The sequence below is a fragment of the Dipodomys merriami genome, unplaced genomic scaffold (genome assembly GCF_024711535.1).
Source record: "Dipodomys merriami isolate MVZ:Mamm:240054 unplaced genomic scaffold, mDipMer1.0.p SCAF_21, whole genome shotgun sequence".
Lineage (NCBI taxonomy): Eukaryota > Metazoa > Chordata > Mammalia > Rodentia > Heteromyidae > Dipodomys > Dipodomys merriami.
In genome coordinates, this window is record NW_027203493.1 from 19,742,486 (window position 1) to 19,769,344 (window position 26,859).

The 26,859-nt window shown below is 40.0% G+C and overlaps 1 protein-coding gene across 5 annotated transcripts in view; it reads left to right on the forward strand.

Moving 5' to 3' along the window:
* Positions 1-26,859, forward strand: part of Mpped2 (metallophosphoesterase domain containing 2) — a 174,132-nt gene that overhangs the window by 1,568 nt on the left and 145,705 nt on the right. The window contains exons 1-2 of one of the 5 annotated variants that reach the window (XM_070032672.1): positions 521-647; positions 5,115-5,363. In XM_070032672.1, the coding sequence (XP_069888773.1) occupies positions 5,236-5,363 (128 nt within the window). In that variant the 5' untranslated portion in view covers positions 521-647; positions 5,115-5,235. Of the gene's footprint in view, positions 1-520; positions 648-789; positions 1,070-5,114; positions 5,364-26,859 lie in introns of those variants that run through there. The other 4 variants (XM_070032675.1, XM_070032671.1, XM_070032670.1 and 1 more) reach the window with 4 other exon arrangements.

The window sequence follows — 26,859 nt, forward strand, 5'->3', positions numbered from 1 at the left end:
ACACACACACACACACACACACACACACACACACACACACACACACACACACACACACACACACACACACACACACACACACACACACACACAAAACTTTAACGGAAAGCCAAAGGTTTCCAAAGAGGGTGGAAACCCGTGGCCTTCACTCCCCCCTTCGCACGCGGGCTGGTTTCCTCCCTTTCCCAGCCGTTCGGGGAAGGAGCCTGGCAGCCTCGGGGTGGGGGGTGGGGGGCCCCCGAGCTGGGAAGAGGCAGCGGCAGCGGCTCCCGTCGGCGGCTCCGCTCGGTGGGCTCCGGGATGCCCGTGCGCCCCGCTCGGTGGGCTCCGGGATGCCCGTGCGCCCCCGGAGGCTGCCGCCGTCGAGGATGAAGGGCTGGGATGCCCCATCGAGGATGGCTTCGTGTCAGAGTCCTTGGGCGACTGTGGTCATCAATCAAGCCCCGGGCTGGGTGGGGGGGGGGGGAGGAAAAGAGAGAAAGAGAGAGAGAGAGGTGAGGGAGAAAGAAGAACCAAAAAGACAGCGACCTGTGAGTGCTAGTTCTAGTAGTGCCAGCAAGCAGCAACTGCAGCGGCGGCGGCGGCAGCGGCGGCGGGCGCGGTGGCAACCTAGGAGTAAGTGGAGTAAAGCGAGCAAAGTGTTCCAAGTAAGGAAGGGGCAGTAGGGGCAGGACCAGGCAGAGGGGGGGTGGAGGGGGGGTGGGCAAGGCAGGGCCAAGCGGGTGTGTTGTCTCTTTCGTGCGCGCTCGCTCTCTTGCTCGTTCTTCTCCCCATGTGTGTATGTGTGCTTGTGCAGTAACTGTAGCCCCCACCCCAGATTTAAAACAAACAAACCAATCCAGAGAAGAGAATTTCTGCGCGCCCCCCGCCCCATCACACACACACACACACACACACACACACACACACACACACACACACATATATAGATTGAGAGAGAGATTGAGAGAGAGAGGAAGAGAGAGAGAGACTCCACGCGTGGTCAAAGGCGCTGGAGGAAAAGTCTTGCCCACCCTCTCGGAAGGAATGTGTCAGCCGGATGTCCGAAGTGCTGGAGACAAGTTCAGGTGTAAGTGCCCTGGGAGAGGGAGGGAGCGCGCAGAACAGAGGCTCGTGGGACTTTTATGTCAGCATCTGCTCCCCCCACTCCAAACAAACCCCACCAAAAGTGTCAGAGAAGCCTCGGGGAAGGTGTGTGGGCATCGTTCCCGCACGTTGGGATGAGTAACTGGAAGTGGGCATAAAAGATCAGGAGTGCAAGTTAAGCAAGCAAAAGCAAAAGAAGAGAGAGCAAAATTGGGCGTAGCTGGGGCGGGAGAGTTCCAAAGTCTCCCTCCACGCTGTGGGTCTGGCGATCTTGGGGGGCGGGCAAAGGGGGGGAGACAAGTAATTTGAAAAGAGCATCCTTGGTCAAACAGCGAAGTCGCGGGGTCTTTTCTCATAGGCTTGCCCAGGCGGTGCCCTGAGAGAGATCAGGGATCGTTTCTTTTCAAACTTTTGGTGAATTGGACCTCTTGTTGTCTTGGAAGTGGAGACAGTTATTTAAGTCCTCGGGTTTTTTAATCTCTGCGTTGCCAGCAGACTTTAGGAGATTTTTTTCCAAGTAGATTCCTGGAAAAGAACATTGCTAGCTTGTAGCTTAAGGGACAAGAGACTGTAATTGCTGTCTAGGAAATGCAAAATGTGCTCACATGATTTTTTTTTTTAAAGAAACTAACACCAGCATGTGTGTTTGGCAGTGACAGTCCCTCTTAGATTTTTCTTTAGGCATCTTGGCATTTTGTACTGTGTGCCTTTGTTGATAGAGCAAATGTGTTGAATGAAAATTAAAACAGAAAACTGCTCTCTTTAAGTATTGTGTATAAAAAGTTAGTGCACGTGTGAAGAGGGTGAGATTGAGTGCAAGTATGGTCATTTAGAAGGTTTTACTGCTGGAATGGGAAGCAAGGTGTCACAGCTACTTGATACAGTGTCTCTCTCTCTTCTTTCAAGCTCTTTCCAAGTTCTCCTGTGAAGGGAGGTGATTTAACCCATCATATCCTGTCTCTACAGTTTACAAAAACAATAATAACAAACCTCATCATTTCCATATATGTATAATAGTCAGGATATGTTCATTTTGAGATGTGGGTGGAGGTGAACATAGTATTTAAAATATATAAAAACCTTTTCTTGGCTTGTGTGTAAAGGTGCTATGAAAGTTTTGAAGCTTTCTGTTTCAGTTTGACATTTCCTTCAAAGGACTCCAGATTAAAGAAGATAGACACTGCAGGTGGACTCTTTCGATAAAACATTTGAAAGGGAACATGGCAAAGATGAATTCAAATGAAGTGCCAGCCACCCATTTAGCCCTTACAGGGGCCTTGTGCTTGCTGATGAAAAGACCTTTCTATTTTTCTTGATGGCACAAAGGTCCAAAGAGGCATACATGTTCCTGGGTGAAAAAGGCAATCTATAGGCTGACTTTAAAATACAGCATTCCATTAGGAGTGCCAACTACTCACATTCTCAGTTCGGTCTCTTCTTGGCTTCAAACAGGAGAATTGAAGGGCGTCATGTTAGCTATTACAACTTGTTGCATGGATAGTTAAATGTTATGGACATTCATTTCTAGAACCCATTCTGCTTAATTTAGTGAGTTTAGTCTGGAAACATTTAGACCCTTTTTAGTGCCGAGTTCAGTTTGTCATTGCAAAGTCACAGTGGTCTAGAAATGAAGTTGGTTTCCTATGCTTGGAAATATTCTGTATTTCACACAATAGACACTGATGGGAAGAACATAAGAATTGCCAAGTAATTTTTATACCACTGTCTAATTTATGTAAACTCGAAGTTCTTATAGTCTGGAAAATGTGTATTTTTCCCCCCTCTGTGCTTTGATGGCTAACATTCTTTTTAATGACAGTCATTTCTATAACAGGAAGATGTTTTCATTTGTATTTACTTTTCAAGCGACACGCAATTATGCAGTTTTGCGCTTCAGTAGTGTCTCAGTACTTTGTGTCTCAAAAGAGAATTACAGTACTTAGAACAGGACTACAATTTGAAGCAGGTGTTGTGTTTTACTGTTATGCAAAATAACAGTAAAATATAATTGTGGGGGGAATTAAGAAAACAGCTGCAAACTTCATATGAAAACTGCTACATTGTGATTTGTAAGCAGTTCTTATAGTTATCTTGCATCAAGGGAGAGGGAAAGATTTTAACCTAGTTAATCTTACACCCCCAATTGTGTATTAACTAGTGCTGAAAGGAGTCAATAACCTCTCATGAAGTCAGGAAGAAAAGAGAGAACTCGAAGTGACACTGCTTAAAATGCCAGAACATCAAGAGATTCATCTTTTGGCAGATTCATCTCTTGTATGTTAGGAACACAGGCAAGGTGGATGTTATTTAGCAAGCATTGCTAATGTGAAGAACGCAGTGATTTGAGTAGAACACTGCGGAATTTCTTAGCCCCGCTAGCATATGGAGGACTATACAAGCCCGGGGTTGTAAAATAATAAAATAAATGGCCTATGGCAGGCCATCTGCCTTTTGCTTTATATTAAGGTGTTTCATGCCAAATTTAAGTCTAATCTTATTATTCCAAATATTGTTATTTGAGATAGCAGCTAAGATATCTGGAGTTTAATGGGGCACATGGCAAATGTATTCTGATGCAGAGTGTTTAAAATAAGGGTGTGGGTTACCCAGGGGTTACTACATAAGCAGCAGTTACTACATAAGCGTTCCACTTCTTCTCTACAGCATCCATCCATTACAGCAGCTTCTCTGCAGGAATTTGTTTTCCTCTGTCTTTGCACACCTATAACAAAAACAGACATTCTCATTTCTGTACTCAGTGCAACAGTCAATAAATTGCCCGTTATGAAAAGTATCAGGACTAATGGAAATAAGAAAGGAAAGGGGGGGAAGGAAGGAAGGAAGGAAGGAAGGAAGGAAGGAAGGAAGGAAGGAAGGAAGGAAGAAAAGAGAGAGAAAGAAAGAAAAGGAAGGAAGGAAGAGAAGGGAGAGGCAAACCTGCTGGGTGCCTGTGGTCATGCTTGTAATTCTAGCTGCTTAGGAGGCTGAAATCACTGTTTGAGGCTAGCCCAGTTTTGAGGCAGGCTCAGTTTTCCAATTAACCAGCACAAAGCTGGAAGCAGAGCTTTGGCTTAAGTGGTAGAGTGCCAGCCTCCTTGAGAAAAAAGGCTAAGGAATAGCACCTTGACCCTGAGTTCAAGCTCCAGTATCCGCGCGCATGTGCGCACACACACACACACACACACACACACACACACACACACACACACACACACACACACGAAGCCAACTAGTGAGAATTTTATAGCTCGAAGAGTAAGGTAGTGGAAACAATTGTGCCCTGGATTACTGCTCCTTCAGAACTGGATTGGGAAAAGTAAGGATGGTGTACAAAGTGCTGGCTTAGTTCTGGGGGTGCTTGGCATTCACTGGAGTGATACATTTCCAAGAAGGATTTCACTTACCACAAAGTTTTCAGCCAGAGAGAAATGAATATGTACTAGACATTATGTATTTGGGAAACTGTGAAAGAAAAAATAGTTAGCAGTAATTAATGTCTATTCAGTCAGTATAAGTTATCCACAGGTATCTAGTTATAAGCACAGAATTTCTAACTTACATTTGCTATTGTGTCTTGTGGATCATTTGAAGCATCAAGAGTTCAAATGATTATATGACACCAACTTGAAACCAAACATTCCAATTAGCAGGGAAGGCATAGACGAGTCTTCATTTCCAGCACAAACCATTTATAACTGGACACCATGGCAACTGTGGATTTGCCCCTTGCGTAATTCAAGTTAAGTGCCATAATTATAATTAAAGAGGAGATCTTCATCTGAACTCCATTGAGATGATTTGCTGGCCTCTAGCAATATCATATAGGGTTGTAATGTCCATTCTGAACTATGCACAGGGAAAAAGAGTTGAGAATTATCAGATCCACGAGGAAACACCCTGGATTAAGACTTTTCCTGAATCCCTTTTGCATCTAGATATTAAATTTCCTGTCCTTTGTGACCCTTTTTTCCCATGTGTTTTCCCTATGCATACATGCATTATTGTTGTTGGTTTTTTTTTTCTTCTAGAAACGCACAGAGGTATTGATGAGTAAATACTTGGATTCAGAGGTTGGCTGAAACTCACCATGCCTGCTTTCTTCTTTTGCTCTGGAAGATTGTGAATTGCTCATGCCTAGAGAGAGGAAGGATGGCACATGGGATTCCTTCTCAAGGCAAAGTTACCATAACGGTGGATGAGTACAGCTCGAACCCCACCCAGGCGTTCACACACTACAACATCAACCAGAGCAGATTCCAGCCGCCTCATGTACATATGTAAGTATTGCTCATGAACTTTAAAAAAAATTACCAATTGAGAAAGCAGAAATACAATGAAAGAAAACTACCTTCTCCTAGCATTCTGCAAAAGGGAATTGAAATCAATGATTTACAAAACAGATGGGTTTCTGTGGTTTCAAATACAGTCCTGGATAAAGTCTCCCCATATCTGCATAACAGTTCAGATATTCACAGCACGTTCAACCACAATTGGATATTAGCTCTGCAGAGCCGTTGAAGGATTGTGATAGAGAGACTAAGAAAATTTTGTCATGCTACCCAGTGAATTTTTGGTGGGGTTGTCTCAACCCTAGTTTAAAATTGCTTTACCCTTTATTGCTTGCTTTTCACGATGAAATGTTTCTTTAAAATTTGGATAGAATTATCTTACACTTCACCCCCACCATCCCCTTTACATTCACCTGGGAAACAGGCCTAATTGGGATGAATTTTCCAGCTACTGCTAAACCTATTGTCTGCCTATTGCCAGCAAGCCATGTGCTGTGTGCTACAGAGCTCAGACAATGTGGGGAACAGAGGATCAAGAGTAGAACAGTGGGTTCCAGAAATTGTATTTTTTACTCGCTCCCTAATACTGCTTAAGACAAGTGAAACTGTTTAAGGAGTAAGCAAGAGAGAGCGAGAGAGAGAGAGAGAGAGAGAGAGAGAGAGAGAGAGAAAGAGAGAGAGAGAGAGAGAGAGAGAGCGCCAGGGGCAGGGATTTCACAGCACCTGGTGTCTTACCAACTCTCTTCTAGTCCTGTTACAAGATGTGCTGAGCTTTTAGCAGAAGAGGGCAAAAGGTCATCTTCTCTCTTGTTTTGTCAAGGCCTGGTGCTTGTTCTCTATGAGACCCTTCCAATGTCTAACATGAGTCTTTCATGGGAACACTAAACCTCTTAGGAAACCATTGTGTAGTCAAGACAGAAAGGAAGTTAGGAGTCTTACCATACCTGGTAGAAATAAACTCTCAGCATGTCCAAGTCACAAGCTCTTTTTTTTCCTTTTTCAGCAATTGTTTTATGTGGAAATAATAAAAAAAAAGTAGGACCACCTCCCACACTTAAATGCAGACACACACACACACACGCGCACACACACACACACACACACACACACACACACACACACACACACACACCCTTTCAAATTCAGCAGCACTGAATCAAACAAAGCAGCATTTTCCTTGATCGTTTGGATATTAGTAAATACTAGGATGTTTGCTTTGCAAGTGTATTCTTAGAAACCCCCTCAAATATCTGTGATGAGAATTATACAAACTGGGAAAACTGAAATAGTGTGCTTAAAAAACAAGAAAGGAAAGAAGAATAAAAGATGTCCTTGCAAATGTTAATGTTAAATTATTCCTAAGAATTTTAGACTTGCTTTTAATGAGACTATGTTCACGATCATGAAGGATTGAATACGTGATGTGAGGGGAAAGCTTTTAAGTTGAATACAGTTTTTCTTTGTTTAGATTGCCTTTCAAAATAAGTATGCATTTGTTTCAGACATTCTTTTTATTCTGTTTCTTTTTCTTTGTTTCTCTTCAAATATGTTCTACCATTTGTATTTGAGGATACCGTGAGCTCAGTTTTGCTGGTGTGATGATTTGTGTTCAGGAATCACAAACGACTTTGTGGATTCTGTTTCTAATCAGGCAAAGGAAACTATGCTTTTTGCCAAGATTCCTTGGCAAATGACTGACAAAGAGTTCAGCTTGGTGTTCAGGTCTGCAGCCGTCTGCTTACTTGTTCTTGGCCATATGATTCCACGGGTGAACTGTGAATGCACAGAGATATTTAAAAAATCATGTAACCCTAGAACTGATCTGTTTAGATGTAGCCATGAAAAATTTGAAGGATCAAATTATATTGAGGGGGGGTGAGTAGGAAGAAAGCTTGAAAAATGAGGTTTGCTATGGCACCATAAACAGTTGTATTCCCTTTTGATCCCACTCCCAACCTGGGAATACAGAGTTCTTCCCAGGAGGCTCCAATATCCTTTCTCACTTTCATTACCAAAGACACTACCTCCCTGAACCTTCCCCTCTAGCCACTCAACTTGGCTCCCTGCCACCTGGGCACACCTTGAGCTTTCCCATCTCTATAACATGTAATCCCTGCTTATCACATTTGGGATGCCTTTATGCCCTACCCATCAGATACTTCAAAGTTAGTTTAGGGGCCTATACTTATAGGAAGAAGTCTTTCGTACCTTTCTCTTCCAAACTCAAAATCATGTGCCTACTTAGTATATAATTCCTGTAGCTACTTGTCATTTACTTCATGTGACTTTGATTATCTATCTATATGTATCTATCATCTACCATCTATCTCCTACCTATCGAATCCTCTGATAAATGAGCTGATTGACATATTCATTGAAATTAGGATTGATGCTCTGGGATTTTTCATGGGCATTTTTCTGAAATTGTTGTTCTGGATGTTTGAAAGTTGATTTTGTTAGGAAGCCGGCTCACCTTTCTTTTTAGCCTTACGTATCCTTCCAAGAGCCTGGTATTCTTTTGTAGGCATGATGATCTAGTGCTCTGACTGTCCTGAAGAAGGTGCTTGGATACCTTTGCTGAATATCATCATGCTATATTAAGACATACATATATATATATATATATATATATATATATATATATATATTGCCTTTAGACTAAATAAAACTTAAATTGGCTGGAAAATATCTGCAAATGTTTATTCTCAAATTTTGTAGTTTTTTTGAAGATGTCGTGGCAGTTTTGTTTTTCTCCTAAAGATATTTTTCACTTCAATGTCTGTTCATTTTTTTTTTCATAAAATTCTTAGAACATTTGTTTTCTTTGTTTTACTTGCACGTGAAGTCCATGAAAACCTATGACACGCCACCTAGATTTGAGTTAAAATACTGGGTCCTTTCATGGTCTCCTAGTTTCATTTGTTGGGAGTAGCCTTAAGTCATAGCTTATTTCCCATTTAGTTTAGCTTTATAAATAATCATGGGCAACTGACTTCTTTTTTCCAGGTCTCAGTTTACTTTTATGTAAGCATTTGTGTTGAAGGACAGCTAAGGTTCTTTTTAACTCTGACTTGTGAAGATTGCAATTAGAACAGGACCTTTTGCAAGGTGCTGTTGTGGTGGAGGTGGTAGAAGAGCCAAGGATAAACAGGACCCAGCTGTCATCTTTATGAGGCTTATTGGTTTCAGAGCTGACATTTTATGTGGTTTTAAGAGGTTTTGGTTTAGTTAGTTCTGATTGCTATCAAGAACTATTGCCTTGATTGAATCTATTGTGATAGTGGGGGAGAATTATTTTTTTAGAAATCAGTCCTAATCTGGTATGGCAGCTCCTGTCTATAATCACAGCTAGTTTAAATAAGAGATAAGGAAGACAGATTCACAGTCAGTCCAGGCAAAAATAGTTACCAAGACCCAATCTCTGTAAACAAGTTTAGTGTGGTGGTACATACCTGTAATCCCTTTAGTTAGAAGGTAAATGTAATCCTCATTCCAGGTTATTCCCACGTCAAAACAAGAGACCTTATCTGAAAACTAAACAAAAAGTGGACTGAGGTTATGGATCAAGTGGTAGAGCATCTACCTACTACTTAAAAGACTCAAGAACCAGAGCTCCAAACCCCAGTACTACCAAGTGAACAAAACAAAACAATCCTTTATGACTTTGGAAGAGAAAAATCAAAGCACAGCTGGAGTTGACAGATCAAAATTTGACCTAGATTTTGTGACCCTTCCTACCTCAGATCACACTAAAATATAATGACTGAAACCTAACAGTTAGCCTGGCCATCTGTCCATGAAGCATTTGTTCATCTTTCCCCAGTAGAACATTGAGAAATTATTTCATGTAGTTCAGTTTAGCTTAGCTTAGTTTAGGTTTTGCTAGCTCTGGGTTGAACTCAGTTCTTGGGTTTGAACACGGTACTTGTTTGCTTGGCTTGTTTGTCCAGCTAGCATTCTACCTCTTGAACTATACCTCTTGCTGGCATTTTGCTAGTTATTGGAGATGGAGTATTGCATACTCTTCTGACCTGATTGGCTTTGAACTGAGATCCTCCTGATCTCAGCTTCCTGGGTAGTTAGGATTATAGGTGTGAGCCATTGGTGCTTGGTTTATTTAGTATTTTTAATGATTATTTAAAAAAATAATGAAGAGGTATTGAAAGAACCAAAGCATAAGTATGTTTATACTGACTGGAGATTTAATAAAATACTATGCGATTGTATTCATAGGGCATCTCGCTCTCTTTAGATTTAGTATTACAAGTCTCATGTTATGAGAAACTTCTTAGTTGTGGGCAAACTGTTATTATGGTTGGTCACCCAACGGAGATAAATTCCTCTTCTTTAAGGATTTCTATGAGAAGTCAAATCAAATGCTGTCTTCAGTGTTAGCTGCTTTTTATTTTGGGCCTATGTCTTCAGCAGCTAACATTCCCTGGGATCTTAGCTCTTGATTTTGGCCTTGTTTTAGTGGGGGTAGTGTCACGTAGTAGTGGATGCCACCAATGGAATCAGATTGTTGAATGTAAAACCTGGTGGCTTCACTTGCTAGCTATGCCACCAAACCAATGAGGAATGTCCTCACCGCTCTCTGTTTTCCTTAGCTTTCTGTACAGTGGGATGGATAAAATAATGCGTATCTCACATGGTGATTGTGTGGCTAAAGGGCTCAGAGTTATCGAGGAGTGCCTGGTTTGTATTCAAATGTTAGCGATTATTATTAGTCCTTGTTTTATCGATGCTGAGCTTCTGATTCCAAACTGTCTCCATCAGTTTTGGAAATCAGTAGGTAGTAAATAAAAGGATAAGCTGAAAATTCACTGGTAAGTTTTGTTCTGTCTCTTCAAGGACGCTTCTCCAGCAGAGCTCCATGGAGGCATCAGGGGGGTTTTCTAGGCTGTCAGAGTCAGGAAGTGTCTTGACCTAGTGTATGTCAAGATTATAAATAGCCTAGAAAAGTCTCACTCAGCTCCATTTACTCCATGAGGGTTGGTGTTGCAAAGGGGAAGGAATCAGGTGAGTCAAAGCCTGCTTTGTGGAATCACAGTGGTCTCACTCCATTTGAACTCTGCTCCCCATTAGTGTTTCAGCTTTCCCTCCAATATCAGAAGCATCAAGAGTCAGTCATGACTAACCAGGATTGAGCGCAAAGGGCTCAGTTGGGGTTGGAGAATGTGGATACTGTAGCCAAAAATGGGGTGTGAAATGAAGAGGTATATAAATGCTGATCACTCAGTTTTCTGGCTTCCTAAGGTGATGATGCATGAATTGTGGATCTTAGTCTTGTCACCTGTAAAATGGGTTTAATGTCACTTAAGATGTGTTTGTAATACTTGATATATAGATGTGACAATACCTATGATCTTATGTACTAGCTGTTAATATATTTCTTTGTGAACTGTTCGGCTGTATCAAACCTGACAAGTTAAACTTACGTGTTGTTGCATTGAACAACATTCACTGGTATTGTGTGGGCACTCTTAGTAAAAAAAAAAAAAAAGAATGAAAATTGAAGCTGGCTTAACAGCAATTATTCCAACCCTTACTACCATATGCATATTAGTCATAAGTGTAATGCCTGGGGTTAATGAATACGTTAAATTGATTTAGCCCAGTGCCTGCAATCCTAGCTACTCAACAGGCTGAGATCTGAGGATTGTGCTTCAAAGCCAACCCAGGCCAAAAGGTCCATGAAACACATCTCTAATACAACAAACAAAAGCCAGAAGTGGAAGTGTGGCTCAGTGGTAGAGTCAGCCTAGTGAAAAAGACAAGCGAGAATGTGAGGCTCAGAGTTCAAGGCCCAGTATTGGCACCCAAAAGGGCTAGACTGGAGGCATAGCTCAAATTGCAAAGCACCAGCTGTGAGCAAAGATATCCCAATGAGAGTGGAGGGTGCAAGATCCTGAGTATAAGTATGGGTACTGACACACTCACTCTCTCTCTCTCTCTCTCTCTCTCTCTCTCTCTCTCTCTCTCTCTCACACACACACACACACACACACACACACACACACACAATGATCTTATATTGTTTCGTTCATTATTCTGATCTGAGGTTCTACATTTAGCTAGTTTAAGAATATGCTAGGAGCCCGCATCCGTGGCTCGTGCCTGTAATCCTAGCTACTCAGGAGGCTGAGATCTGAGTATTGTGGTTGGAAGCCAGCCAGTGCAGAAAAGTCCTTGAGACTCTTATCTCCAATTAACCTCCAGAGTGGTGCTATGGCTCAGAATGGTAGAGTGCTAGCCTTGAGTGAGAAAGCTCAGGAAGAGTGTGTAGGCCCTGAGTTGAAACCCCAAGACCACCACCACCAACAACAACAAAAATATGCTAGGAAGTAAAAGTTTATTTCTAAACTAGATATCTTGGGTTGAAAAAAACCAGCTTATAGAAGAGCATTGTAAAAAAAAGTCATTTGGTTAAAACTATTTGTGTATGTATAAATATATATACATATATTTATATATACATACAGAACATAGATACTATATGTGTGTGTGTGTGTGTGTGTGTGTGTGTGTGTGTGTGTATAAATACCAGTTTTACTGGTGATATTTAGGAAATACAGTTGAGAATCAATTTAGGTTATGGAATGTTGGGTAATGACCTTCTGCTTCTTGTTTTATATACTTCTATGTATAGGATTATTTATATTGAACTATATTTTTATGATAAAATATTTTATAGGATGATAAAATGTAATCTCTAAGTTTTGCTGCTTTGTTACATTAAAGACTTACTCTGCTCTAGCTCTTGCCCTTTCTTCTGGCCTTGCTTCCTAGGATGACACTATCTTGTACTTATGTTACAATCAAGGAAGAGGACAAAGACTATTGGTTGGCTCAGTATAACTTGATTTCCTCCTGTGGGGAGATGAGAACATCTTCTTCTTAATAAACCTACTTTGCAGTTTTATCACTAAAAGGAAGTTTTTTAAAGGAGCATCTTCAGATTCATTTTTGGAAGCCAGCAACGTACACCATATCAATAAGCAAATAACTTGCTGCAGTCAGCTGGTAGCATTTCTGGGAGATGGGATTATACTCCTGTTAGGGGTCTCTGCTTGGTGATCTTCAGCAAGTTGGGCATTTCTGAATTTTGGGGGATCCTCTCAGCAATTAGTCTTGGAGTATCATCCTTTCTGGTCCTGACATGCCTAGAATTTCTCATATTTCATCTCTTTAAAATTAAGAACGCGAATCCCAAATCACTGGTGATACTCTGTACAGGAAGGATGCATTAGTGACTGCCCACAGGGATGTGCTGGGAGAGAAGAGAAATGACTTCTAACTCTCACACAGAGCAAGAGCAAGCGCAAGAGCAATGAATGAATGAATGTCTCAGGCTCAAGACCATGGCCCTTTATGAAGAAGGTGGAATTTTATCCTTTGTTATGTAGCCGGGATGCATTAGCTGAGAAGAAAAATATCTAAATATACTGTTCTCTCAGTTAGATACTTTCTCATTCTCATTACAGATTTATCACTGGCCTGCACATTAGCATGGCCATAATTTTTTTTAAATGTTTTCAATCTCAAATTTGTCTCGGAAATACTGAATGGCCCTTTTAGTTTGCACTCTATATAAAAACAGGGTATTTTTCTTTTCTTCTCTCATTTCTTTTTAGAAATAAGTTCTTTTGCCTATGCATTCCCTGAGGGGACCGTCTGGTGGTCCGTGACAGTTAAGACTTGGTTTTAGAGCTGACTTTTTTTTCTTATTCTATAGAGCTCTTTGTTTTCATTCAAGCATTAAAAAGGCAATCTCAAATTATACTCATGTGTGTGTGTGTGTGTGTGTGTGTGTGTGTGTGTGTCCAGATGGATTTATTCTTAGGAACCTAGCTATATCTTGCATAATGAGGTGATGTTATTTTTTGTTTGTTTTCTGATGACTTGACTTTCAGGGAAGGAAAAAAATTTTGACAAATAGAAGAAACCCTAGCTATGAGGTTTTAATCTGGATTTTGAGTTCTAAAAGTTACCTACATTTTAGGGGATGAAAAAGATCCTAGAGAAAGTACAGCGACAGTATATGGACATCCTGGACATCCAGAAACCATTGCATTGTGGATCCTTGCACAAATCTTTCATCCATTTCGATGCAGTCAATTTTAATTCTGAGATTTTAGGATTTGAACATCCCTTGTAAATATGTAATTGTAAATATGATGCCATTAAACCTACCATAGCTGGTAAAAGACACTCTAGGGAATTCTCAAGTGTTTCCAAAAGGAAGGAAAAATTGTCTGCTTCTGGAATGGTCCACACGTCAACGTATTTTTCTTGTTTTTCAGTATTTCCTTAGCTTTCCTTCTTGTGTCTTTTTTTTCCATTTCCAGCTCTCATACCATGCTGAAAGCTAGATGTTTTAGTAGCTACTGTGGCCTGGGCAGGTTATTCCTTCCAGATCAGTGTGGACAAAATTGCCACACCTTTGGGTGTGGAAATACTAACTCTGTGTAGAGGAAATAGCTGTATTTATTGATACTTGAATTATTTGGGTGGTCATATTTTTTGTTTTGTTTTGCCTTGAAGGCTTTTTTTTTGTCTTTAGTCTCTGTCTCTGTAAAGTGATAAAATATATGCACATAAGTACAAGCATATTGGCAAGCTTTTCAGTTTTTTATTCCTTATTGCAAATCAAAAGGTATAAGCACCTCTAGTTGGTTTACATTTTTGTACAGTCTAATATTATGCATTAAAATTGTTGAAAGTTTGTTTTTATTGTGAAGATACTGTATAGAAGATACTGTTACAGTTACAAGAGTAAGGTAATGAGCACATTTCTTGTTGAGCATTGTTATACCTCCTTTGTTGTTCTCCCACTATCCCTAATTTTTGGGAAAAAAATTAGAAGAAAACTTGCTAGGGGCTGGTAGCTCTCACTTTTAATCCAATCTACTCAGGAGAGTGAGATCTGAAGATTGCGGTTCAAAATCAGCTGAGGCAGGAAAGTCTGTGAGACTCTTATCTCTACTAAACTACTAAAAAAACATTGAAAGTGGAGGTGTGGCTCAAGTGGTAAAGTGTTAGTCTTGAGCAAAAGAAGATCAGGAACTGTGCCTAGGCCCTGAATTCAAGCTCTAGGACCAATACCAAAATAATAAAGAAAGAAAGAAGAAGAAGAAAATTAACATCACTATTCAATAGCAAATGGACACATTTTTAGGACCTGATAGTGCGTGCTTTAAAATTTTGTGAGAAGTAGAACATTATTGAGGTCCCACCATTGTCAGTAGCTTTGAAAAAGATCACAGAATTCCACTTTCTATCATAGACTCTACTCACATTCATTTATTTTCTTGTGCAGACAGCTATGGAGCCTTCTAGCTCAAAGATTTGATGATTCTTGGATTAGACAAAAAGGTCTTTTTCCATTTTGCTGTAGGCTGTTTTGGCACTTATATTGATTGGCTTTACAAAGTGATTTACTTGTACTTGGTTTTAGGTATTTCTTCCATAGACCCAATGTCAAATCTTTTACATATTGTACACTTAAGTTTCAAATGTGTTTTGAACAGAGACTTAAAGCTGAAATCAAGAAAATAAATTAAGTCCTCTACTAGCTAAGCAGCCACAGCATACTTCTCCAATTTCCTGAAAGATTTAGCTGTTCTGACACAGACATTTTACCAGCTCTGTTTAAGTCCTGAAAGGGGGAAAAATATATTTTTCTACTTTGTTTCACTTGGCATTGCTCTCTAAGACTATTGAACTTTATTAGATTTTTTTTAAAAAAAGAATCACAACAATCCTATTCACAGCTCTTTCTTATCACATTGTATAAAATACCTTCTATTTACATTTTTTTACAACTTTGTGTATTGGTCCCGGTAGTGTTCTGAACTCCCTATTTATGCTCCTTCAAAATTCATATGCTGGAAAAATATAAATGTTTAGAATCATGGTATGTTGGAGATGATATGTTCACATGGGCAGAACTCTCAGACTGGAGCTTCCATTGGAAGTGCCATTTAACAGAGATACAAGAGAGATCTCTATCCATCCCTTTCCTCACCTGAAGTTAGAATGTGAACCGGGAAATAGACCCAATGGAGTCTGTCTTGATCTTGGACTTCCTGTAAATATGTTGGATACATTCATGAGATTGCAACTTTCTTGGTTATTATGGTATTCCTAGCCTTGGCTTTAATACCAGGGACGGTCAGTATCCATAAACCTCAGTCAACAGGGAAATGAGACAAAATTGTACTTTGACTTACCAATGAACTGAGCCATTGAAAAGGATTGGGACAGGAAGTTTTGATATGTTGGCCTGTTTGGTCTCTGATATGAAATGATTTTTTTTTAGGGACTGTTTTAGGTAATTCAAAACTTTTAGGTTTGGATTTTTGTTGTTGTTTTCTTTTTAAGGAATCAATTTGACAATAGTGAACTATGAATTGGCGTTTAAGACATGTAAGAAGATGGGAAGTTGTGATTTCCCAAGGTTTGCCATCTGTTAGTATCTAGGGGACACACCGTATGTTGAGTTCAAATCCTGATTTTTACAGGTTGACTTGTTTTCACTTCATCCTTAACCCTTACATTTTGGGCAGCACTGAAACCTATTTTGACCTAACAAACCTAGAGAAAGCAAGAATGGGAAAGGGTGGATCCTGGAGAAGAATATAGGAAACACAGAGACCCTACAGGATATCAATTCCTAAATTTTCTATATTGCAGTACAAAAAAGGATCTAATATTTTCCCCATGCAAGATAGAAAGCATTCGGTCTTTTGTTCTGTACAGTCCTGTGAGCCCTGCTCTGCCTTCACTTCCAAAGGTCCTCCTGAGAATTAGACCAGAAATCACACCCCATGAGAGGGGCGAGTGTTTGCTCCACCCAGGGTGCTGGGTGGCTAGAAGGTTTTTCATCTCCCCATCTTGACCCCGCAGTGATGTTAATGGTAGTGGGCACACTCCACTGTTTATCTTGGAATTTGATCCATCATCTTGGCAAACAAACTGGGACCTTTACTGCCCAGATTGTTTGTCATTTGTTGTTAATTATCTGTTGCCATAAATTCTGCACTTTGTGAGAACGGGAAAAAAGAATGTTTTGCAATATTTCTTCCAACATGTAAGAAGAGCTTCGTTTTCTGTGGATAAAAGAGGAAATAAAATGAGTCTATTGGAAACCCAAAGCAATCAAGCGTCCTATTTTTTTTTTTTTTCATGTAAGGTTTGGTAAGATCCTGTTAATTCAACCAGGATTTGCACTGAAAGGACCTTTGCAAATTCAGCAATGGTCTGTGTTAGTGAGAGGTGCCCTGCTGGAGGAAAGAAAACAATTTAACTTTACATGAGAGGTTTTGCTTTTATCCAAAGCTGTCTATGCCCTAAGGGCATTTTGTGTGTGCTAGAGCCTGTTCCCTTCAGCTAGCTCCTCCTTTTCAAAGGTTATTAAGACAGAGCAGGCCATAGTGAAGGTGGCTTCTGCTTACCTGCTTTTATGAGGTGTTTATTTTGTCAAGTGTGGAATGAAAATGAGTTTTTCTGGCCATTAGTGCATGTTAGTCATGATCTCACACTCTGCAGGGAGGGCCCTGTCACGTTATAAACACAGGGCACCATTTTGTGAGGTGCTGTACCCCATGCTGCAGGAGCCTCTGCTGGAGTTCGTATCTTAATAAAGAGCTAAATGAGAGAGAAAGAGAGGGGCGGGCGGGAAATGAGGAAATGACAGAAAGAGTGAGGAGAGATAGGGGAATTAGAGAGGAGAGAGGGAAAAGTAAGAAAGAGAAGAAAGAGAAAGAGAGGTGGGAAGAAGAGGGGGAGAGGAAGGAAGAAGGAGAGAGAATATGAACACTTACATTTGGGGGAAGAGAGAGTTTAAGAGGGCATTGATTGTTGCTAAACAGAAATATGGGCACAATTTAAAATACAAAACACAGTCATTTGAGAAGTTATAAAAGTATGTAAAGAATTTAGCCTGCTTCTCTCGCCCGGGCCACCTCAGAACATGTGTACTCTGACATTCTCTGCTACTCTGATGTCTCATTGTTACAGTGGTGATGCTCTTCACATGCTTCAAAGGGTAGCAGCATGCTGTTACTAGTGCTTGGTTAAGTACATAGTGTCGCATGTATATTATTTACTCAGTGTGTAATAACTATGGTTATTAATACTGTTTATATAATTGCATCTAGAGTATGAATTATCTAGTCCCAGCAGTTTCACTGGAAGCATATGGTCCATCCTCACCATAACTTCTGCATGCCCTTAAATTTGGTGCATCCCTTTTATTCTTGTCAAGAAGTATTTAGGGCCATACTGTCTCCCAAGGGATTCTGCCCTGGGAAGGAGGGATCAAAGCCATGGCCAGCAACACCAATTTCATACTTACCTCTGCTCTCTGCAGGCTGCCTGCAACAGTTTAACTCTGGCTGCCTTTGCCTGGAATTGTGGATTTTGCTCCAGTGAGGATGTTATCCCTCCATTCATAAGGAGTCAAGATCATCGTATTATAATGGCATCTCGCAATCAAAGCACCATCTTACAACATTCTTTTTTCCTTCTCCTTTTGTTGCTTTCCTTTTTTTTTTTTCCTCTTTTTCCTAAGATCACAGATGACAGTGAAACTTGAGAATTCAGAACCAAGTATTAAATGCATTAAATTAATGACTTAGTAATGGCTTGAGTATGAGAGCGAGAGACGAGGGGGAGGATCAGGAAAACTGGTAAAAAGCACCTCTGATTGCACAGGGGGAGGCTGGGAAAAGGATTTAACACTTTGGATTTTTTTGAAGCCATTAAAAGTCTGATGGGATCAGATTACTTGACTGCACATCTGAAACATGAAACTCTTGCCCTCAACCCTGCAATTGAGTTAAGCTCAGAATTCAAGGCCTCCCTGTAAGCCTGGCCTCTGGGTAAGCCCCATTGTTGATCACAAAATTATTTCCTTTGAGAAGAGCAAGACTACAGTGAGGTTTTCATGGCCAATTTAGTCTGTACATCGGTGCCAGCCAGACATTTGGCAACAGTTAGTGCCAACTTTGGTGATCTGTCCACTGATTTTTTTTTTTATTCCCAAGGTCTTCAAAACCGTCTGGATTTGGTGCTGCCATTGAAGGAAAGAGGCATGTCCAGCTTTCTAGGCACGCCTCTTGAATTTTCAGTTTTTTAAATGGAGAGGTCCTGGGAGGTGCAGGAGAGAAGGAGGCCAGTCCACTCACTGCCTTTAACAGATGCTCTCAATAGCCTTGTTAGTCTTGTTTCCTGAGAGCTGTTTTCTTCCCTCCACTTTTTCACTTCTAAGGGAATCCCTTACACACCTCTTTGGATGCTTGTTATCCTTTTTGTACTCGTAGAATTTATAAGCAGTGCTTCCCCTTGATTGTATGTATCAAGAGCATATTTCTCATTATGGAATATATGCTTTTTGCTAAACTGTAAGTAGTATGAAGCAGCGACTCTCTTTTTATTTATATTTTTATTATTTTTGCCATCTGTATATCCACATGTCATAGTGTAAGGCACGTTTTAGACACTACAAATGAATGAATGAATGCAGGGACTCAGAGGATGAATATATGCAATCCCAAGAATGTGCTACTCCCTTGCAATCATCCTTTCACTTGGAGAGCATACACTTGCACTTGATGTTGTTCTTGGCTCTAAAAGGGGGGTAACGTGTATAAATCTCCTGTGTTTTTCTTCAGAATGGAGCTGGATAAAGCTCAGAGTGAGGATTTCTGATACTCCAAACTAATTCTTTAACCTATTCTGCTTGCAGTTGGATCTTTGCTTTGGTTGTAGTAAACTCATTTGTAACAGAGGGAAAATATTGAAGTTTCACTTTCAACTTGGCTCTAAAGATTTGGGATGCCTATATGGCTGTGTAACTTAAAGACGGAGACATAAAAAGCACAGTGCTTTCATGCCCTATAAAATGCTCATTTATTGATCTTATTGGGATTTAACAATGATTGGCTTGAAAGTATGAAAGTAATTTAAATACGGTTCAGCTTCTTTACCAATAGTCTAGCTTACCACTATCCCTAATGTATGGCATTCATGTGACATGAAGACTATGAATCTGATTCGCTTGTTATGGGGGAATCCTAAATTTTGCATAATGCAAACCAGTTTTATTCTGAACTGTGTTTGACAACTTTACTATATATATTTTTTGAAACAGTAAACTCTAAGAGCTCTTCTAAAGCAACTGTTATGACAGAAGTCTGTGATTTGGGTTAAATACAGATAAAACTATCATAACAACATCCATGTTACAGCCATTGAAAACCTTTTTAAAATTGACTTGAAGGTAAAACAAATGAAATTCAGAGTAAGTGTGTGATGGAGTTCTAATTATGGGAGACTAAACTCTAAACTCTTGGAATGCCAAATGATCAGAAAAAAGAAATGCTGTGAAGTAGCAGGCTTGAGAAAGAATTTTACATGGGGCTGAAATTCAAAGAGAGGAGATAATAAGACCGGGAGGTTTGCATTCCAAGCCCTTTGGGGGCAGGAAGTTTTTAATTTAGGTGACTGACTTAAGATTTTTCTCCTTAACTTTCCCTGTGGCTGTGGCTGCTGAGGATGGTGTTATGTAATTAGCCTTTCTGGAGATGCCCTTTGGCTGAAAATCTAATTGAGTCTCCGGACTACAGTGCAGGAGTAGAGATGATGAAGCTTTCTGCCCTGCAGATAGAAGTCCTGTCCTGGACCAGGACCTGGCCCTAAGAAATACCTGTATGTAGCAACTGGCAGTGACATTGTTTAAGTAAAGTAGGGTTTAGTAATTGAAGAGTCAGTTGCTCATTACTATATGAAAATCTTTCTTTAAAATAGGGAAGACACCCAAAATCCACACGCACAATTTAAATGAGCCTGTATTCCACATTATAAATATGCACCGGATGCCAAGTAGAAAACCGGAACACTCTCTCAGGATGCTGTTAGGGCCAAGCGGAATCTCATTAGGGACAGCTTCAAAGATCAGTTCCTCATGTCCATAAAAACAAGTGTAAATTATCTGGTGTGTGCCTGCTGTTAGCAGTTGCAGTGTTGCATTATGCATGACTCAGGATCTCACAGAGGAGACCAGGGCTTCAGGCTGCATGGAGTTCCACAATTTTTTGTGGGGATTTCTCCACCCTTTTCCCCCCTTCACTTTGCTGATGCTGAGTCCTTCATTTTGGGAATTTATTGGTGTGTTCCGGTTAATGGAGAGTGCCATATATAACCTGCTCCTACATTTTTGATGAATTGGAGTCAGTTCAAGAAAGGCCTGATAAGGTCTGAATTGTTTATATGAACCACCAATCTATTTAGATTTATGTATTTTGTTTGCCCATATACAGAATGTGACTTAGGGCTCCACAAAGACATTCTGTGCACATAGAATTGGACACATTTATTTCAATCATTCACTGTCTTTGGGGTCTCTTAGGTGGTAAAACTAAATGTGAATGTCTAGTAAATTAAGAAAATGTAGTTGACTTTAAGATAAAAAGCTTAATGAATAGTTACAAAATAAGTTTTGAGGGTCTAGAAATGTATTCTTAAGGTTTCTTTTTGTAAAGGGAGAGAATCAATAGAACTTAAAATTTGAATCTGGGTCTGTCTTCTACCACCAGTGTGACTTTGGAAGGTGACTTAATCTCTCTGTGCTCTAATTTGTAAATGGAGGAGAACGATCATATTCTTAGCTTTTGCAAAGGTAAAATCAGCTGACTTATGTATCTGACCCATGACATTTCGTGGACCATGGTAGGTCTTGTGGAAGGTGTTTGCTCATATCAGTATTATCTTTATGAGAAGACAGAAGATGTTTAGTGTAACTGAGGATGTGTACACATAGAACATCTTGGGTTCAGTTTGAGTCAGGAAAATACAAAGGAATTCATGGATGTGTATCTTTTTGTCTCACAAGATCTAGAGAGATTACCATGAGGTTTGTAAAAAAAGGTACAGAAATAGTAAGAAAGAGGCCCTTTTTCTCTAGCCATGCTAGCAGACAATGTCTGTACCAATTTCTTGTCGAAGATGTTTTTCAGAGGCTAGTCACAGAACAAAGACCAAAAGAATAGACTTGCTCAGTGGCTGTAACTTCTGTTTTGAAATTTAGATTTGTAAATATAAGGGCATAGCCATAGTTACCAATATTTCCTTTTGTGAAATGGAAGCCCTGTAAGGGCAATATTCATGCTGGCAGATCTTGAATTTCTACTGTGCCCAGTGCTTAGCATTAAATGCATCTTTGACGTATCAATAATCAGACTGCAGTATGAGTTTCTTCCTTACCATCAGTTTTTGTTCTGAACTTATAGTCTTTCTATTCTCTTCTGAGACTCATCCATCCTGTTGATGTGCTCACCCAAGAACTATTTTGGTGCTTACCTTGCTTGCTTCAGGGTTTCTCTCTGACGTTTGCTAAAAATGCCCCTGCCATTTCCTGTCGTTCAGTCATCACTGTCTTAGGGATGGCTCCTTGGCAGCTCTCCTATTTAGCTTTAAGTAATTGAGACTTTCTTTGGGATTCAACAGCCCTCTAACATCTTTACTTTGAAATAACAAGGAGGGAGAAGTTGCTTTTCCTGATGTGGAGCTTGGAAACTCCCTATAGGACGTAGAGGAAATGAATGGGAAGAGTTGTATGTCTAGGAGAAGATGAGCAAAATTTGATGGAAAATACTACTTTCAGGTACTGGTAGCACACCCCTGTAATACTAACTACTTGGGAGACTGAGTAGAAATTAAGAAGGTTTCTATCCGGGCAGAAAATTTTGTGAGACTCCACATCTACTTATTCAACAAAAAACTGGACTAGTGGCATGGCTCAAATGATAGAGCCGTAGCTATGATCAAGAAAGCTGAGCAAGAGTACAAAGCCCTGAGTTCAAGTCCCTGTACCAGCACAGGGATTATTCCTATTTTGCATATCTTTTTATCCCCAATTTATTGCACAGTGACTAACACATAGAGTAGTCATTATTGATGGATGGATGAATGAATGAATAAATGTCTTGGGTTTGGTAGGTAGAACAAAGTAGAATTATAAACCACTCAGTCCTAGTCTACTGTAGAAGCAATCAAATATATCACAATTAAATGATATTTGATAAAAATCATCATGAATCATCATCATTATTATTATTTATTCTTATTTTGTCAGTACTGGGGCTTGATTGAGGGCATCATGTTCACTTAGCTTGCTCGCTGATGGCTGTGCTCTATCATTTGAGCGATGCCTTCAGCTTTGCTTTTTACTGGTTAATTGGAGATAATGTCTTAAAGGCTTTTCTTTCCGGGCTGACCTCAAACTATGATTCTCCAGATCTCAACCTCTTGAGTAGCTAGAATCATAGGCATGAGTTATTGGCATTGTGCTAGCATGCATTGTTTAATAGGATATCAAGATTTTCTTTTATATATGTGGGCAGCTCTGCTCACTGTGAGGGAAACATGATTAGAGAATTTTGCACATGGGCTATGGACAGTCCAAAGGGATTGAGTGCCCCATCAGAATCATAAAAGATTGCTGATTTTCAGTACAGTATATCTCCTTATGACCTGTATAAGGTTCTTAGGAACTTACACTTTGGGACGGACAATAAATGCTGACTAAGAGAAGCAGGGGAAAATTTCTTCAAGAAATTTTCAGAGACATTTCTCTTGGTTCACTAAATGTTATTTCCTAATGTTTCTCTGAAGAACTGTACCTAGTAGTCAAAGGGGCTTCCGGTCTGATTCTTCTCCCAATCTAAAAGAAAGCAAGATCCATATAGGAGGCAGCCTCCATTTAAAATTAACAGCAGCAGCTATTTTCTGCCCTGGAGAATTGTATTTTGCTTTCATTTCAGAATATCTTCTCTTCCTACCACTCTTCTGTCTTGGTTCCTCTGAAGTCTGGCAGCATATTTTGGGACCTATGGACTCTAGAAACCCACTGACATTTCCTACTTGGAGGCTAGGCACACTTGGACAACAATTGCATTTTTGCTGGAATGTGGGAGTTGAGAAAAGTGTGGCCATATGCTGTGGGCTCGGATAATGGCTTACATTCCTAACAACTTAGATGGTTTCTAGACGTGGCTTGTACTGCATGGAAACAAGCAAGCCTATGTGCTTCTTGAAGTTTTCTGTTTGGAGACATGAAGAGGGAAGGTTGGATGTGTCAATCAAATACAAATGTTCAAAGTTCAATTTGGATTTAGTTTTTGAGACCTGTCTGTGGCTGAATAGCGAAGATCAAGGTTAACTTCAAAGGCACCTTCAGTTTTGAGATGGTCCCAGAGGTTATTGTTTAGAAATGATATGTTCGGCAAGAAAGAAGTGGTGTTACTGCACAGAAAATTGCTTCTGTTATCCATAATTGGTGTTGGCACCGCTTGGTAGACTACTGAAGTGTGTCTTCCTCATTAGGATTGAGAAACCCTGTGGCCACAAGTCATTCCACAAGGAACATTTCAGCCACATGCAATTTCCCTCTTGGACAATGCTGCGGCAGGTGGGAGGTATTGCATTAAACCTTTTCATGTTATAACTGCAGCTGGGTCCAAGTTGGCTTGGCAGTGATCCTCTTTGCCTAGGGTGCTGCAGCTCTGTCGATGATGTTCTAGCCAAACGCCTTGGATGTTGGAGCCTTGGCTGGCAGCTGAATATTGGTTCCATTGACGAGGCTGAGTAGTACCTGTTCAATCTTTAAAATCAGAGCATCACAGAAAGTAGGTTCTCAGCTCTGTTGTTTTGCCAGGAAAATCAACAACTTTCGTTTTCAGTGGAATTTTTGAACTTCATATTCAATTAAACTGTTAAAAACGTCATAATAGGAAAATCATCTAATAAAAAACACTGGTTTAAAATGATAGCTCTCTGCCAGGAGCTGGTGGTTTACGCCTGTAATCCTAGCTACTCAGCAGGCTGAGATGTAAGGATTGTGGCTCAAAATGAGCCTGTGTAGCAAAAGCTGTGAAACTCATCTCCAATTAAACACCAAAAAGCCAAAAGTGGAGCTGCGGCTCAAGTGGTAGAGAGCCAACCTTGAGAAGTCAAGGAGAGTGTCTAGGCTCTGAGTTCAAGTCCCAGAGACAGCATAACAAATAAACAAACAAAAAGAAAGCTCTGGAATTCTTAAGAACCAATTTAATAGATGGAGACGTTCAGAAAACAGACATTCTGAAGAGTCTAACTACTGAGTATATTTGTTGTAGCAATATGTATTTCACTGTAGAAATTATATGTCTAGATTGTCTATCCACAAATGTGTGTATCTGTACAGATGCACACATCCTCCACAGATAAATAAATGAAGGTTTCAGATTAAACACAGATGAAAGTGCTTTCTGAACACTTATTTGACTATCTAAAAAACAAATAAAACACTGGACATGTTTGCATGTGGGTTGAACACCTCAGCTAGCAACTACTCACACTGTTGACCTTGTTTTCTATTGAGGGCACTGAGAAACCACATTATTAAACATATTAGGTCAACCTTGAGTTCAAGTTAACATCGTTTTTCTTTCTGCAGAGCTGAAAAGGTCCTCAGCCAGATTGCTTTCTTTTTGTTCCACACAGGGGTAGAGAGTAGCCTGATTTTTTGCATGACTATGGGTCTGCTCTATAAATAAGCAGATTCAGTCCTTTGTTTTAAATGTAATCAGCAAGATTGCATTTGCATTGCTTGTAAGTGAATCACATAAGTGAAATTACATTGCCTGCAATCTCATTTGCTTATCATAAAATGTGATGGCAAGCCGGCTGTTTTTCTCCAACTAAAGTGTCTTAAGGTAGTATTAGGGTGCTTGCTTTCATTTTCCTTTGTGACCAAATTTGTCTCATTCTATAGAGCTGGGGCTCCAATCTTATGTTGTTGCTGGAGAAATTCTCATTGCAGGGCTCTAGAATGAGCTAAGATATTGGTTCAGTAGGGGGTAAATGGGAGTTTTAAGACTATCTCCTGTCGTGTAGCAAGTGATTGCTAATCACTTTCTGTCGCTTGTGACAACTTCTGCTTACTAAGAGTAAATGCCAGTCAGTGTTGGTTGAAGGTATAAAGCAATTTGCAGCTTTTCAGGCAGTTGGCTACGGAAAATGGCTTACATAATTGAACCAAAACAAAACATCAAACTTGAGTTAGTTACCATTTTTTTTAAAGATACCAGTTTGAAAAGCATATCTTAATTGGTTCTTTAAGAGGCATCCTTAAGGCATATTATTCCAAAAAGCATTTTGAGATCACCTCCCTTATTTCCTTGAAAATAAATAAACAGAACAATATTGGTTGCTGTCTTCAAAATCAGTGTTTCAGTGACAAATGAAGATGTTCACAAACCATATTCCTGGCTCCATAGAGGTCTCACTGTATAGCCAAGATAGGCCTGCAACTCAAAATCTTCATGCCTCCATGCTTCAAATTCTGGGATATCAGGTGTGTACCACCACACTAGGCCTTTAGCTATTGTCTGAAGGATTTATGAATTTTTAAGAGGGAAGTCAGAGGAAAGGTATGAGTTCTTACACATCCTGTAACTGTATGGTTACCCACAAAACCTCTGCAGGCAGCTACACTGGTTATACTTTAGGCTTAAATGTGAAAACTACTTTCAGAAGAAAAGGCACACAGTTCCAAGGCTACCTCAGTGAATTTTAGGCACTGGATAGAAATGATGAACTTTAGCATTTGTTTCTTCTTATGGAAGATGAAGTTTCAAGACATGGGCAGAATCAAGTGTGATGGATGGGAAATTAACTTTGGTTGTTGTTGTTGTTGGTGGTGGTGGTGGTGGTTGTGGGGTCTGAATTCTGGGCCTGGGTGCTGTCCCTCAGCAATTCAGCTCAAGGCTAGGGCTCTACCACTTGAGCCACAGCACCATTTCTGGCTTTTTCTGCTTATGTGCTGCTGAGGAATCGAACCCAGGGCCTAATGCATACAAGGCAAGCACTCTACCACTGAGCCATCTTCCAAGCCCTTAGATGGGAAATGAAAACATGAGAGTTATACTTTTTTTTTCCCAGTCCAAAGGGAAGACTTAAGGATCTTAAGAAAAATGGAAACAAATGACTTTCTAAAATACTTCAATGGAGATTTCCATTTTTATGTTCTTAGATTATATAAAAAATTCTATATCTAGGGGAAAAATTTCAGATGGACTGACAAGTTTGATTATAGTTTCTTTTTCAGTTAATGATCTTTTAACTAAAGTGTAACAGACAGAGAACTGTATGAATTAAACATGCTTTCTTGTAATAAATTTCTACAAAGGATAAGATGTATGGCAAGTCTGGGGTTCAGTTGTAAACATCCTTTTACTTGTTTGAGTTTATAAAATGATTAGGCCACAATCATTAAGAATTTAAATATCATTACAATTGACAATAAAGTTTTATTAATGAAAATTGTGAAGACCTTTGTTACTGTTGCCCAGTGGTTTACAAAGGAGATAATTGTGGACACTGAGATCCTGTGGCCTCCCACTGAGCCCTGCAGCTGGATAGTCCAGGATATAGAGTTGCCTGT